We start from the raw sequence: 13,858 nt of genomic DNA, 5'->3' as shown, positions 1-13,858 counted from the left end.
ATGCAGCATAAGGCACTGGTAGTGATATAGTCTACATGTACAAAATAACTTGTAATTGCAAATTATTTCCTTGTTTAGGACTACCTCTAGCTTCTTAAATCATCAGAGTAAGATAGTTGATGTGTATAATTGCTGAGGACTTGAAGCAAGTATAAATGGAGTAGCTAATGACAAGTTAGCTTCTGAGCTGACTGACCTTTAACATCTTGGATTGGATATTTATTGGAGGGGGTGGTTGTTTCATGGACTGCTTTAAATAACCTGTTTTTTTTTTTTCTAACTTCTGATATAGTGGGTCATCCAACCCAAAAACTTGTATTCCTAAACAGCCGATGGAAGATGAACATGCAATTACTTGCAGCTTTTAGCATATCAGACTGTTAGTTCCAATCAAATTTAATATGCAAAAATCTGTATAATCTGGGAGATTGTAATAGAGGGAACCATTAAAGATATATTTTTGGGAGGGGGAACAAAGCTTCGACTAGATCATACCTCAAGTACGAGAGGAGCCAGGAATCAGTATTTGTCTAGTCCAAAGGTCCCCAAACTGTGGGGCACATCCCCCTATGGGGTGCAGCTGAGGCCAGGGCCAGCCCCCACAAGGGGTGGGGAGGGAGCACCCTGAAAAGTTTGGGAGACCATTGGTCTAGTGTACTACTTGTAACCAATAGTAACTGCATCAACAAGCACCTTTGAAATGAGTATCTTTTCCAAAATAAAGTTAAAAGATCTAATTTAGCTTCACAATAGCTTGGACATTGCATTAGCAGTGTCCTCTAACAAATGAAGCTTGATTGGATGTTTTTGTATGTCCCACTGTGATAATTTTAGTCTATAATGTACCTCTTAAAATCAAGTCACTTACTCTGAATAACTCACGTCTTTGTCACTTGTTGAAATAATTGGAAACAGAATTTTTTCAATATGTACAAAAAAGGTAAGGAAAGGTATTTTTAAAAACTCATTGCATAACTTTCAACTAATAGTCTAGATATGTGGTTTCCTACATCTTGTTAGTATGTTCATGCTCTCTGACCAATATTACAGCAGAAGGAAAAATTCTTATTTTGAAAGCTTAATTGCTTTCTGAATAAATATTTAGAGTATAACCAAATGGCATTTAAACTAATTTAAATTTAAGAATAACCCCTGAATTTACATTCACTAAAGAATTTACATAACTTTTTTTTTTAAAGTACTAGTCATTGATTTAATGTAGGTATCGTCTAGTATTTTCCTTCACTTCTGAGGTGATTCAATAGATGGTATATACGCCTAGTAGATACTGCCATCAGGAAACAAGGCAACAAAGAAATCTATGACTGCAGACTCCTCACTATTCTCTACCTCCTTGCCTGGAAGCACAGATCCATGCTCTCAGGCCCTACTTCCTCCTCTGATGCAGCTGAGATTTGGGGGAGGGAGGAATGATAATGAAGACAGTAGGTTCAAATGCATAGGATAAAGATTGACACACCTCTGGCAATCCTTGCATCAAAAGTCTGAGTGATTGAAAAAAAAAACGTGTTCAAAGCACACAGCCTTTCAGATAGCTAATGCCTACAAGTCAGAGGCTTCCCCCTTCTAACTGCAGTTCTAACCTCAGCAGAATACTTAGTGGCACTAAAATGTTGCTTCTATTACTTGTGCTCAGACATTACTATGCAGCTAGACCCCTCTCCTTCCCTTCTCCCAGCTTCACTGCTTCCTCCAGGTCCTCTCCATTAGTTCACATGTGAACCTATGAAGTTTGGGGTACACATCTTCACTCTTTATGGGGTTTTCCCACCAGCAAGTATGCTTCAGTCAGATAGAAGGCAGAACATGCCCTGTGTGCTGTGCAGTTTCTGACAATCAGCACTCTTTACTGCAACTGCTTGGCCCTCTCTGCAACAGCAACAACTTGGGGTTTCCTCAGTTTTCCATCCATCTTTTGGACCTCAGCTTAATCTATGCTCTGATAGGCAGTTTGTATGCATGACTGTGCCCTATTGTTACCAACTGTCAAGAACCTCAGTTGAATTTTCTTCTAGATTTAGCAATTCTAAAGTGATTCCTGCATCACAAATTGCAGAAGGAGAGCAACCATCACTCAGTTTCAGTAAAAAGTTCAGAAAAAAATAAAACTGTCAACAACAAAAACAAACCAAAATTAGAAAGCTGATTGACTTTATTCTGGTAATGTTCAATGGAACAAACAGTTTGTATACTATTGGGCTTTAATATTTGTAAAGTTTTCAGGAACTTGATTGTTTAAGTTCTTGGGTTCAAGTTTGACGCTTGATTTGTGGGAAGCTGAAGGTCTTAAATTGCTTGCAAGCTTCTTGATTTTGCAAGAGTTCATGTGCAATATTTACTAAGACCCCAATTAAACAAGCAGGACTGCATTAATACAACCATCATTTTCTGGATTGTTGGTTACCTGTGCATACTTCCCTAAAGAAAAGAGAAAAAAATTGGAATAAAGCATTTTCCAACAGCTTCTGGTACTACAGAAAATTAAAAACTTAATCCTGAATGGCCATACTAGGTCAGACCAAAGATCCATCTAGCCCAGTATCCTGTCCTCTGACAGTGGCCAATACCAGATGCTTCAGAGGTAATGAACAGAACAGGTAATCATCCAGTGATACATCCCTTGTTGCCTTCCCAGCTTCTAGGCTAGGGACACCACTGCTGCCCATCCCAGCTCATAGCCATTGATGGACCTAACCTCCATGAATTTATCTAGTTCTTTGTTGAACCCTGTTATAGTGTCTTGGCCTTCACAACATGCTCTGGCAAAGAGTTCCACAGGTTGACCATGCGCTGTGTGAAGAAATACTTCCTTGTGTTTAACAGGCAGCAGGTATAAAACAATTTCATTTAGTGACCCCTAGTTCTTATGTTTTGAGAATAAATGTAAGTTTATAAACCTTTAAAAGTCCACCAATCCCACCTTGTATAGTCTAATGGACTCCCATTCCAAAACACTAACTGCAATATTAGAAACTGCATTTTGATATTAATATAATTATTCTTAAAGAAAAATTAGATCAATTTAGCAACAACATTTTCCAGCTTATTTATGAAAGCTCCCTCCAGCGCTCAGAGTGTATAATGAAGAACTTTAGATCCCTAACAACCATATTTAATCTCACTGGAAAAAAAAGTTACCTCTAATCTGCCAAGTCTTGAGTTCAGGAATTTGTTCACTGTAACTTCACAACTGCTAGAAACAATAGTCCTGATCCTGCAAATACTTATGCATATGTCTGAAACAAAAGGAACTACTCACACTGCATAAAGTTACGCATTTGCTTAAGTCTCTGCAGGATCTGGGCTACTGGTTAATGTCAAACACAGAAGAGCAAACAAGATTCTTGAACTTAGACCCAGGTAAGGAAGTGATTTTCAAATATTTTGGGTATTGTATTGCTGATTTTGGACCCTTACATAATTTGACATTTATAAGGTGAACTGAAAGTTTAAAGACTAACATGCTTATAACATAAATCAGATTCAAATCTTTCTTTATTCTTTGTTAAAATTCTAGACTAGTTATGGAATACAGCTGATAACTTTTTGTTAGATACTTACCCCAGATAACTTTGCCCCCTTGTGTCACAAGGCCAAGCTCACTCACATTCACCTCAATAACGGTACCTTTGGTAATTACACCCAACGTTGTGTACAAAGGGGAAGAGGGATTCTTCTTTACACCAAGTATTGGTAGACAAAAAGTAGCTTTAAGTTCAGGATGTGTTACATGAGCCTTCTTGAAACGTAAGCCCTGTTACATGAACATAAAATTATTACAGCCATTACTAAAAAAAAGTTGAACAAACGACACTTATTTCCATAATTTCCTGTATTTTAGGAATTACGGTGAGAAATGATTGAAGTGATTTTGGTATTTTTTTTTTAAAAAAAAGTCACCTGTCTGTTGTAAAATGTCAGATTTGTTCAACCCTGATAAATAATCAGATTAGATAAGATTTTCTAGACTATTCAGATTTGTACATTTTCAGTGCGCATCACTTTAAAATTAGTATGGGAAGAAGAATACTTGTTATTGCAGATGGTTTCTGCATGTTGATGAAATCAGGAGCTAATAGTAAAGTATTTCAGCTTATTATTTTTAGACTCAAGCTCTTAATTTTTAAGCGTCTCTTGTAAAACCTAAAACTGCAGCCATTCCTCCCCTGTCCCACCTATTATGAAATTATAAATATCAGGGTCATACACAGCTCTTTCCCATCCAGATCACAAAGCACTTTCCAGAGGAGGTAAATAACGTATTTACAGATGGGGAAACTGAGGGATGAAATGACTTGCCCGAGGTCACCCAGCAGGCTAGTGATAGAGCTGGCAATAGAATCCAAGTGGTCTGCGTGTCAAACCAGTGCCCTATCCACTGAGCCACTGCCTCCCTGAAAGAACTCAGGGGTCGCCTCATGCATCAGATTGCAGTGGGTTAGTCAAACACCTGTCAGGGATGATCTAGGTTTACTTGGTCCTGCCTCAGCGCAGGGGTCTAGCCTAGAACACCTTAAGGTCCCTTCCAGCCCTGTATTTCTATGATTTAGGCTTCTACAAGGAAACTATTAGAAATGTGGCTGGTTTACAACAGTTTCAACCTTAGCTCTGGATTATCACTAAGGTTATGAGACAGTCACAGAATCTGTGACCTCCACAACTTCAGGGCTTCAAGCTCAGGTGGGGGGGCTTGGGCTGTTAGCCCCTGGCAGTGGGGCTCAGTCTTCAGCACTGGGGGCTTAGGCTTCCATGACTTCGTGTTTAGTGCCAGCAATCTGTCCATGACTTTTACTAAAAATGAAATCTTAACTTAATTATCACCAAAGTATATTTCCTCACTGGGGAGAGTCACTGTTGACAAATACTATGTATTGACTCAGTGTTATAAATATACTCTAAATCATATTTGTATACAGGTAACTTACCATTGGTCGAATAAATCGTTCATATTTAGGAGGTTTTCGAGTAAAGCCATCCCCAACAAAGCAGACTTTGGTAACCATCCTCTTCCAGGCCTTCTTCTTTCTCTTTCCCGTACGGATCACCTTTAAAACTTCTGTTTCTCCTTGTGCACGGACTTTTGGCACAGGAACTTCCCATTTCCCCTACAAAGAAGGGCCGGTAGCATTATTAAAGTGTTGGTGAAAGAAGGGAACAGATATCAAAGAATAAAACACAGTTTTACTAAAGAGAAATTATAGTTCCTCCTTTTTATATGACTTACAGTGTAGCAACTCAAAAAATATTATTATTATTATAAAGACATTTATAAAAAGAGCCACTGACCATCATTCTGACAAACTGGGACAATTAGCATAGGGAATACGCTATTGTCTCAAACATCTGAATTCTTTATATCTATTAGACTATATATTTTTAGTTGCTGTTCTTTTTCTGGCAATATTTTTTAAATGCAAGAAACATTTCTGATTATGAGAAAGAAGAACATTCTATTGAAGTCAATGGTGATTTAACACTGTTGCTAAAATGTCATGAAAGTTATTGTATATGCTTGTTAGCTATTTTTCTGACGCAATAGCTCTGCCATTAAGAGTTTTTGCAGGTACCAATATACTGAGTTTATAATTACTGCCAAAAAAAAAAAAAAAAAAGTGCTTAACATGATGCCAATCAAACCTGCAGAACTATTCAAACTCTACCACCATATTGCAAGTGAAGTCAGCATGAATACTGTGACTGGTCATTAAACAAACCCTAGTAATAGCAATTGTCTGAATGTTTCTATTGTTACTTACAGCTTTTTCTTTTCGTTTCTGTTTGATCATGTTGGAGAGAACTTTAGCCCGGGACTGGCCCTCTCTATCCAGCAGGTATGCTGGCACAGCTCCTTCTGGGGTTCTCTCATCATTCTTTTGCTTGGTGTTTCTCTTTTCATGCATCTTAATGCTAAAAGGGAAAAGAAGTATTCAGAAAAACATCCTCAGGGTGTACAAAAAAAAATCTAACATAGAAGCTTGACAACATGAGCTACTATCACATTGGCCTGTCATCTTAAGCCTTATGTATGCTCAGAGGTTCTCTTTAAAGATACAAGTTATTTCTAACTTCAGCATTTATGACCAAAATTATCTATGTGCAAAATGCTGTCAAGTGGACAAGCTAAATAAATCAAAATATTTTTCTTCTAATTAATTCAGTTATAATAAATTGTGGGTATTATCTGCAACAATATAGGGTAAAAGATTCAAACAGAAGTTTGATTTTAACTTGACAGTGTTGAAGATTAGTATGGTAATTTATCTTAAGATCCAAATAATATGGTATAAACCGCTGTGCTTTTTCTGTTAACTGTTTACAAGAAGGGCAACGGAGAAATATCTGAATGAATACGAAAATCATGGAAAGCCCTTAAATGCATTACCTTGTATTGTTGCATTAAACCCCACCCCTCAACGGGTACATCAGTGTAAGATCTAGAAGCAGTTCTAATGTTTAACATTCATCAGTGGTAGTGCTTCTAATGCTAGATGCTAGGTCCACTGGTAGTGCTTTTAGTGCTAGATCCACTGCTAGCATCTAATGGTAGGAACACTTTGGATAGGGGAGAGCAAGGAGAAATATTTTAATTATGTCACAAAACAATTTGTTCCTGCAAGTCATATGCATTTTTCAAGTTTTAGTGTGCAATTCAAACAGGCCTCTATAGAGAGTAGTTTAATAATTCATAACTATATCAATGTCTAGTCACAACCTTAAACTACCATGAGAGCTCAACCATGTCAAGGTAAAAATGGATACCTACGTCTTTTTCATTTGTATCTTCTCAGCATGGCGCTGCTTATGGTAGAGTTTGGCTTTCAACCCAATCAATTTCTTGGCCTTCTTTGACCGTTCATGAGCCTCACGGCCCTCCTTCTTCCTCTTCTTCTCATGGTAATCCAAGCGATAGCCATATCGCTTGCGGTGTAATTCTATGTAATCGTTCTGTGGCTGTACATGAAAGGAGATACTTTGTTTAGAAGTTAGCAAACTGTGGCAAGAAGCTTTTTGCACAATAGACTCAATTTCCTCTTATCTGCATAGTGTGTACCAGAGATCTGACATTCACCATGATGGAATACTTCTTGGAGATAGCTGGTTCCAAAACTATTGGATGCATCACACATGACATGGTCAATTAATAATGGACTGATAACAGTACCATGCTGTTACAACAGTCACTGTACAAGCAAAAATTACTTTAGTATCACAAATCTGAAAGAGAGAGACTAAACAGGTGGGGTTCCTACACTGTTCAGGGCAGAAGGCACACACAGGGTCTAGAATCCACACATACCTCATTCCTGAGGTCAGCTTAGTGTTAACTCAAACAAAAACAGAGCTAATCCTCAGTCTGAAGCTTGGTTGTTCCCAGAGTTTCCCTGCAGGACTGCTCTCCCAGAGAGAGAAAGCAAATATTCCCAGGTTTACTTGACCACACACTTGCTGGGTGATCAGTCTTTCTCTCTCCCATTATGAAAAGTGGGTATAATAATCTTTCCCTACCTCATATGGGCATTGTGAGGATAAACACATTTAAGGTTGTGAGGCATTCATATTATGGTAATACAGGCCATATGTATAATTGATGACATAGATATGCCAACCCTCATATCCTGTTTGCAATTAATAATAAGTATCTGCTCCCATGGTTCATGCTACCAACTTCAGGATAACTCAAAAGAGAAGTCCTGTATCCCATGTATACAGGGTTCTGGGAGCCTGCCCATATTAATGAAGACCTATTATATTGTATTCCTGCTCCACTCAACAGCCCTTTCCTAGTGCTCTAATATAACCACACAGGAATGCAGGCTTGTGTGACAATGATAAGCACTGAAGTTACAGTTAAGATTTACAAGATAGTCCTCTTAAGTGTCCAGTGTTTAAATATCTACAGAGTTAAATGAGTCACCACCATCAGACCATCTCTGACTTGTTACAAAACAGGTACAAAATATTCTCTTCTTCCATCCTAGCTTGGAGGAGCAACAGCTGGATTAGTTTATTGGGTTTCGTTTGCAGGAGTGTGATCAGTGCGTGTCTGGCTGAGCTCCCCTTCACTGGTCCTTAACAGACACGGAGGGTAAGGGGCATAGCACAGTACCAAGCTGTCAGGCTAATGCTTTGTCTATATGCATAGGGAGACACCAGCTGAAATGCCGCAGCAGGTGCTGGAGATTGAGACCACTTAAATAAATAAATAAATAAATAAAAATGGAGATCTACCTATCTTATAGAACTGGAAGGGACCCTGAAAGGTCATGGAATCCAGCCCCCTGCCTTCACTAGCAGGACCAAGTACTGATTTTACCCCAGATCCTTAGGTGGCCCCCTCAAGGATTGAACTCACAACCCTGGGTTTAGCAGGCCAATGCTCAAACCACTGAGCTCTCCCCTCCCCCCAGGGCACTGGTTTTTGAACTGTGGGGAAAGGGGGGGGAAGAGGAGTGTGCACGTGTCCGCTCGGGCAGGTCAGAAATGAGGAGTCCCTGGGGGTGGGGGAAAGGGAAGCACCGGGAAGCCCAGGCCCAGCAGCAGCCTGCTGCTCTCCGGGCGGTGGCCCGCGGCTTTCGCCGTCTCATTCACCGTGGCCCGGCGGTGCTGGTTTGGTCACAGAGACGCGTATTTTAAACCCTCCGGAGCCCCGGTCTATGCCGCACTGCCACGGGCGCCAGCCGTGAGCCACCCGCTCCCCGCCCCGGAGGGCCTGGGACGGGGGCTGTGAGCCAGCCGGCCTGTCTCCGAGGAAGAGGCCCCCGGGACGGGACGCTAAGAAGTGGGCGCAGGGCCCCGCTGTTCCCGGGACAAGGGGGCGCCGGCTGCGCCTGGCCCAAGTCCCGCTCCCCCTTCTCTCGGCGGAGACGCTCTTCACCCCTCCCAGCGCCCCCTGCTCCTCTCACCATAGCGGCCTAGCTCGTGGGGCCGGGTGCGGCGGTAGCAGCTCGCGCTCGGGTCTCAGCCGCCGGCGATCCCGTCCGGCCACCGCACGAAGAGAAGGAAAAGACTGGCGCGGCCGGGAAATGCCTCCGGGAAGAACCACTTCCGGTACCGGCACTTTCGTTCCGCTTGTAGCAAGCGGTATACGCCGCGTTTGGCCGATGCCCTTCCCTTCCACCCGCCTCGGGGCGTCGAAAAAGCCTGAATCATAACCCGGTAGTTGAATCGCCAGCAGGGCCTGCTGCGACATCCCTGCGGGGCCCGGAACCCGGGGAGAGTCGGCGGGGCTGGCCGGGAGGGAGAGAAAAGACACCGCGCCGCGGCGCGATCTGGGAAGACGCTTCTTCACCATAGGCTTTCTCTATGGGCAGGAGGCGGCGCCGGCGCGGCGGGCGGAGAGGAAGCGGAAGCGGAAAGAAGCTGCTGCTACTGCAGGCGGGGGCGCAGGGTGCCGGGTCAGACCTTCCCTGGAGGTCGCCACCCTTCTCCGCACGGGGACACCGGACACCCGAGGGCGAGGCCCCCTTCTCCGCACCCATCGTAGGCCGGGCCGGAGTGAGCGGGTTGGGTCCTGGCTGCGGCCGGTGAGTGTTGACGGGCAGCGGAGCCCTGGGACCGAGTGCGACCTGCCGAGCCGCCGTGCGGGGAGAGGCCGGGGGTGCCGGGCGCTGCCCCCGTCCCGGCTCCCTGCTACTGTGGGTCACTGACGGCGTTTTCGGTGCGGCTCATCGCTGATAGCGGCACCTCCCAGGCTCTGTCCCAGCTCCTCGAGAGGCCGGGCGGGATCCCTGCTAAATGGGGCCTGAGGGGCAGGGAGGCAAAGTGACTTGCCCGGGGCGCGGGGGGGGGGGGGGGGTGGAATCTAACCCTGAGGCCCAGTTTAGTGCCGTAACCACACAACTAGCCTGCCTTTCTGCTGGCGTTGGGGATGCTCGGGGAGTTGTTTGTTTCTCGTCTCACTTTTTCATTAGAAGCCATTATTGATAACAGGTCGTTAATATTTGTAACTGTACCTAGTGTTGCCATTACCGAGACAATACATTGTTTAAAAAAAAGAGAAACTTAATGTAAAAAGAAAATGTATATGGAAATCTTTAGGCTAATGATTTATGGTAAAGCGCAAGGGTTCCAGTTTAGATTATGGCCCTATTGTGATGTTTGCACTACAAACCTTTCTGTGAAAATCTCACAGTCTGCCTGATGCAGGATTGTGATCTGCATGGATGGTCTGCTTCACCTGCACAGATTGCAGTGCATGACTAAGGCCTAAACAAACATGACTTACCCGAAGGACATGGAGAGGAGGGGAAGTAATAGTAATGGGGACAATAAGGTTATGTAGATTTGCTGTGTGATTAATTTCAAGTTTTAATTCAAACTTTTTTTGTTACTGCAGTTCTTTATTTTATTAGTTACTTTTTGAACCATGCATTCTTCCCACACTACAAATAATAAGTAATACTAATTATTCTTACAGCCTTATTTTATTTGCAATTTGGGGCCTTTTCCTTACTAGCCACAAACCATAAAACAAATATATTATTTTTTTTACCCATTTAAGCTAACTTTCATTTTTTAAATGTATGATTAGCCTTGCAGACCAGAAACAAAAATATAGTGTGATGATCAAAAAGCCTATCTAGTGTGCGTGTAGCAATAGCACATCTTAAGCATTTTGACAAGATACAGAAAACTGACACTTTGCACAATGCATTTTCATAGAAAGACTGTAGGTATTAGTCTTGGGTGGTCTTATAACCCTAGTAGCTGCAGTAATGATACTGTGGATTGCAGTAGAGAGAGCTAAAATCTGTATACCAGTTTGTCCAACCTAGAGAAAGAGCGAACTTAATTTTTTCCATTCTTTCTGCCCCTACCTCTCCCCAGCAAATGTCAGGATTCAATATGGGCAGTTGGTGTTTTGCTGGGGCGAATTTTTCCTTCCCTGCCTCTAACCCAGGGGTCGGCAACCTGCGGCACGCATGCCAAAGACGGCATGTGAGCCGATTTTTGATGGCACACTGCTGCCTGCCGGAGTCCTGGCCCCATTCAGCCCCCCCGCCCACCAGTTTCTCCTGAGGGGGCAGGAAGCAGAAGCTTGGTCTTGCCGGCAGCCAAGCTTCCCTCTCCCCCGCTTTTTCCCCCAGCGTGGTGCTTTCCTGCCCTCCCTCGCCCTCTCTTTCTCCCTGTCACCGATCAGCTGATCGCCCTTCTGAGGGGGAGGGGGAGCCGAGCCGCAGCGTGCTCGCTGCTCTGGGGAGGAGGCAGAGAAGAGGTGGGGACGGGGCATATCTCCTCCAGCCCCCGCCATGAGCACCTCCACGAGCCGAGCACCCCAGCCCTCTGTCCTGACCCCCCCCCACATACCCAGCCCTCCCCCATACCACATGCCCTGACTCTTACACCCCCCCACATCTCCACCCCCTCCCTGAGCACCAAACGGGAGCTCCTGCACCCCTGGTCTGGAGTCCCAGCTGCCGGCCCCTTGCCAGCCGGGGTCCCGCAGGCCCCGCTCAGCCCGCTGCCGAACTAGGTGAATGGAACCCCAGGCCGGCAGCGGGCTGAGTGGGCAGGCAGTGTAAGATCAGCATTTTAATTTTAAATTAAGCTTCTTAAACATTTTGAAAAACTTGTTTACTTTACATACAACAATAGTTTAGTTATATAATATAGACTTATAACCTTCTAAAAACGTTAAAATGTATTACCGGCACGCGAAACCTTAAGTTAAAGTGAATAAGTGAAGACTCAGCACACCGCTTCTGAAAGGTTGCCGACCCCTGCTCTAACCAATCTTCAGTTGCCATGTGAAGGAGATAATAATGTGGGTTACGAGACATGACTTCTTTTCATTTCTCTGGTTGAGCTCCCAAATACAGCTTCAGAGCAGCAGAAGCCTGTGTTTTTGGGCCATGCTTTTTTTTAGAATTGTTTCCTTGCTGACTGACATTCAAGAACTTGTCTTCTGTGCTGGGATCTTGAGTCACCGAGTATTCCCTTGAGTCTGATTGCTATGTAATGGATTTGATGCTGTTGAAAAGTTGAACTGGTATTATGCTGTTGCTACCAAACCATATTTCCTCCGTGGAATTAGAGGCATACTGTACAGCTTCTGGAACTTAGCCCTGAGTTCCAGGAGTTTCAGTGACCATTTAGGCCTGAATATGGCCCATGCTTTTAAACTGAGTAGTTTATGGTTACGAAGTAAGTACTGGCATATTTTTTGTCTTAGAAATATACTTTATATTGTTTGTAGATGTACATGTACAGTTTTAACTTCTGTTGGCATTACTGTATTTCTGAGAAAATATGGCTCAATCCAGTTCCCATTTAGGCCAGTGAAAGTTTTCCTGTTGACTAGAATGGAAACAGTTCAGATACTTAATTTGGATCGTGATCTTTTTATACAGTATTTGCTTATATTGGCAGGGTGCAGCTGTAGACAATAGAGTAATAATGTTGAGAGTTCCGAGGAAATTTTCAGTGAATGTCCTGAAAGCATCAAGTTTGTGCAATAAGGTAAGCTCTTCTCAGATTTTTATTTGCCAGTGAGCATTTGCTCAATATTTTCTTTTAAGCAAAATGGGATACTGAGGCCAAACTGAATAAATATAAATATTTTAATGTCTGGAATGAAACTTAATATTCATTTTGTTTCAAATGTCAAAATAGATTTTTATTTTATAGTTTGTGGGGAAGCTCAGAAACATGTAGATGGCTTTTCGTGTGTATATCTTTACCTCAATAAAGTGGCAGTTTCTGTAAATGTTTTGGTTTATACTTGTAATTCCAGTGAGGTCCGGTATATGATTTTGCCTCACTCCTTGTATGTGTTTAAATACTGCTAATACTGACAGTTTATACTGATTTCAGTATAGTCTTTGACTTGCATTTTCATTAGGCTTTACAAATTCTGCTGGGTATGGCTTTGTTTTTGGTCTTTGACTCTAGCAAGTAATGCTGAGATGCCTGCAAGTGTCCAAAATATTATTCAGAATAGCTCACGTGGAAGTATAATCAATTATTCACACATCCATTGCTGCAGATATCGTTAATGCTCATTTTAGGAAAAGGACAGTGCAAGAAGTTACCATAGTTTCCAAAAAGTATTTCTACAAAGTAACTCCTTTTAATTTTTTTTCTTTAAAGTGTATGTACTGCAGATGGGCAAGAGCAAGGGTTGTAAAAAGATTAAAATCACAAGAATGTCATCAGAGAAATTACAGCTTTCCACCAGGTAATACTTTAAATTATTTTTTTATTTTTCTAAACTTGCCTTTCACTTATCTGTAGTAGAAAGAAAATAGGGAATAAAAATCCTAAATTATACTTTCTTATCTTATTGTTTTATAATCGTTGTGTGTAACATTTAGTATATCAAGCAGGAGAAGAGCAGCGTAGAGAAGAGGATTAAGGACAGAGGAGTGAGGCATTTCATAGTAGAGGGCATAAGAGGAAAATGTAAATCCTTTAGCAAAAATGAAAAAGAATCAGGAGCTAAGTGTTCTTGAGACCCGGCCTTTTGGCTTGAAGTACTCAGTAAAGATAGAATGGCTAGTAATATCAAAACCTGCCTTGAGCATGTAGCATGTGAAGAGAGAGAGGGATTCCTGCTCAGAGAAAGAGGTTCTGAACTCCCTGAAGGACAGTTTCATTACTGAATCTTTGTTAAAAGGGGGCTGGTCAGAAAATTTCTGTGAAAACAAAAAATTAATTTAAATTTGCTTGTTAAATGGGGAGGACATCTCTAGTGGGGTCCAGTACTATTCAATATTTTCATTGAGAACTTGGGTAATGGAGTAGAGAGTTATGCTTATAAAATTTGCAGATGACAAAGGATTAGAATTCAAAATGACCTTGACAAATTGGAGTATTGGTCTGAAATCAACAGGATGAA

The 13,858-nt window shown here is 42.4% G+C and overlaps 2 protein-coding genes across 3 annotated transcripts in view; one reads left to right on the top strand and one right to left on the bottom strand.

Moving 5' to 3' along the window:
- Nucleotides 1–2,155: 2,155 nt before the first annotated feature.
- On the bottom strand, nucleotides 2,156–9,031 carry NSA2 (NSA2 ribosome biogenesis factor). Its single transcript, XM_054031848.1, has 6 exons — nucleotides 8,925–9,031; nucleotides 6,785–6,972; nucleotides 5,778–5,928; nucleotides 4,947–5,126; nucleotides 3,583–3,775; nucleotides 2,156–2,439 (listed from the first exon to the last, which is right to left on the bottom strand). The coding sequence occupies exons 1-6, from the start codon at nucleotides 8,925–8,927 to the stop codon at nucleotides 2,372–2,374; spliced, it is 783 nt and encodes a 260-aa protein (XP_053887823.1). The 5' UTR covers nucleotides 8,928–9,031; the 3' UTR covers nucleotides 2,156–2,371.
- A 345-nt stretch (nucleotides 9,032–9,376) lies between these two features.
- The window catches only part of GFM2 (GTP dependent ribosome recycling factor mitochondrial 2), a 29,077-nt gene continuing 24,595 nt past the window's right edge, over nucleotides 9,377–13,858 (top strand). Inside the window, exons 1-3 of one of the 2 annotated variants that reach the window (XM_054031420.1) lie at nucleotides 9,377–9,545; nucleotides 12,398–12,480; nucleotides 13,111–13,198. In XM_054031420.1, the coding sequence (XP_053887395.1) occupies nucleotides 12,418–12,480; nucleotides 13,111–13,198 (151 nt within the window). In that variant the 5' untranslated portion in view covers nucleotides 9,377–9,545; nucleotides 12,398–12,417. Of the gene's footprint in view, nucleotides 9,546–12,390; nucleotides 12,481–13,110; nucleotides 13,199–13,858 lie in introns of both variants that reach the window. The other variant, XM_054031419.1, reaches the window with a different exon arrangement.

The sequence above is a fragment of the Malaclemys terrapin genome, chromosome 6 (assembly GCF_027887155.1).
Source record: "Malaclemys terrapin pileata isolate rMalTer1 chromosome 6, rMalTer1.hap1, whole genome shotgun sequence".
Taxonomy (NCBI): domain Eukaryota; kingdom Metazoa; phylum Chordata; order Testudines; family Emydidae; genus Malaclemys; species Malaclemys terrapin.
Note: the sequence above shows the minus strand (reverse complement) of the source record. Positions and strands in the feature narration are given on the sequence as shown.

Bases quoted from the DNA above. Each gene is read 5' to 3' on its own strand.
- NSA2 (XM_054031848.1), bottom strand. The intron at 5,127-5,777 runs GTAAGTAACAAT...CCTTCTTTGTAG, and splicing joins AGAAACGAAAAGAAAAAGCT to GGGAAATGGGAAGTTCCTGT. The intron at 2,440-3,582 runs GTAAGTATCTAA...TCTTTTCTTTAG, and splicing joins AGGGGGCAAAGTTATCTGGG to GGAAGTATGCACAGGTAACC.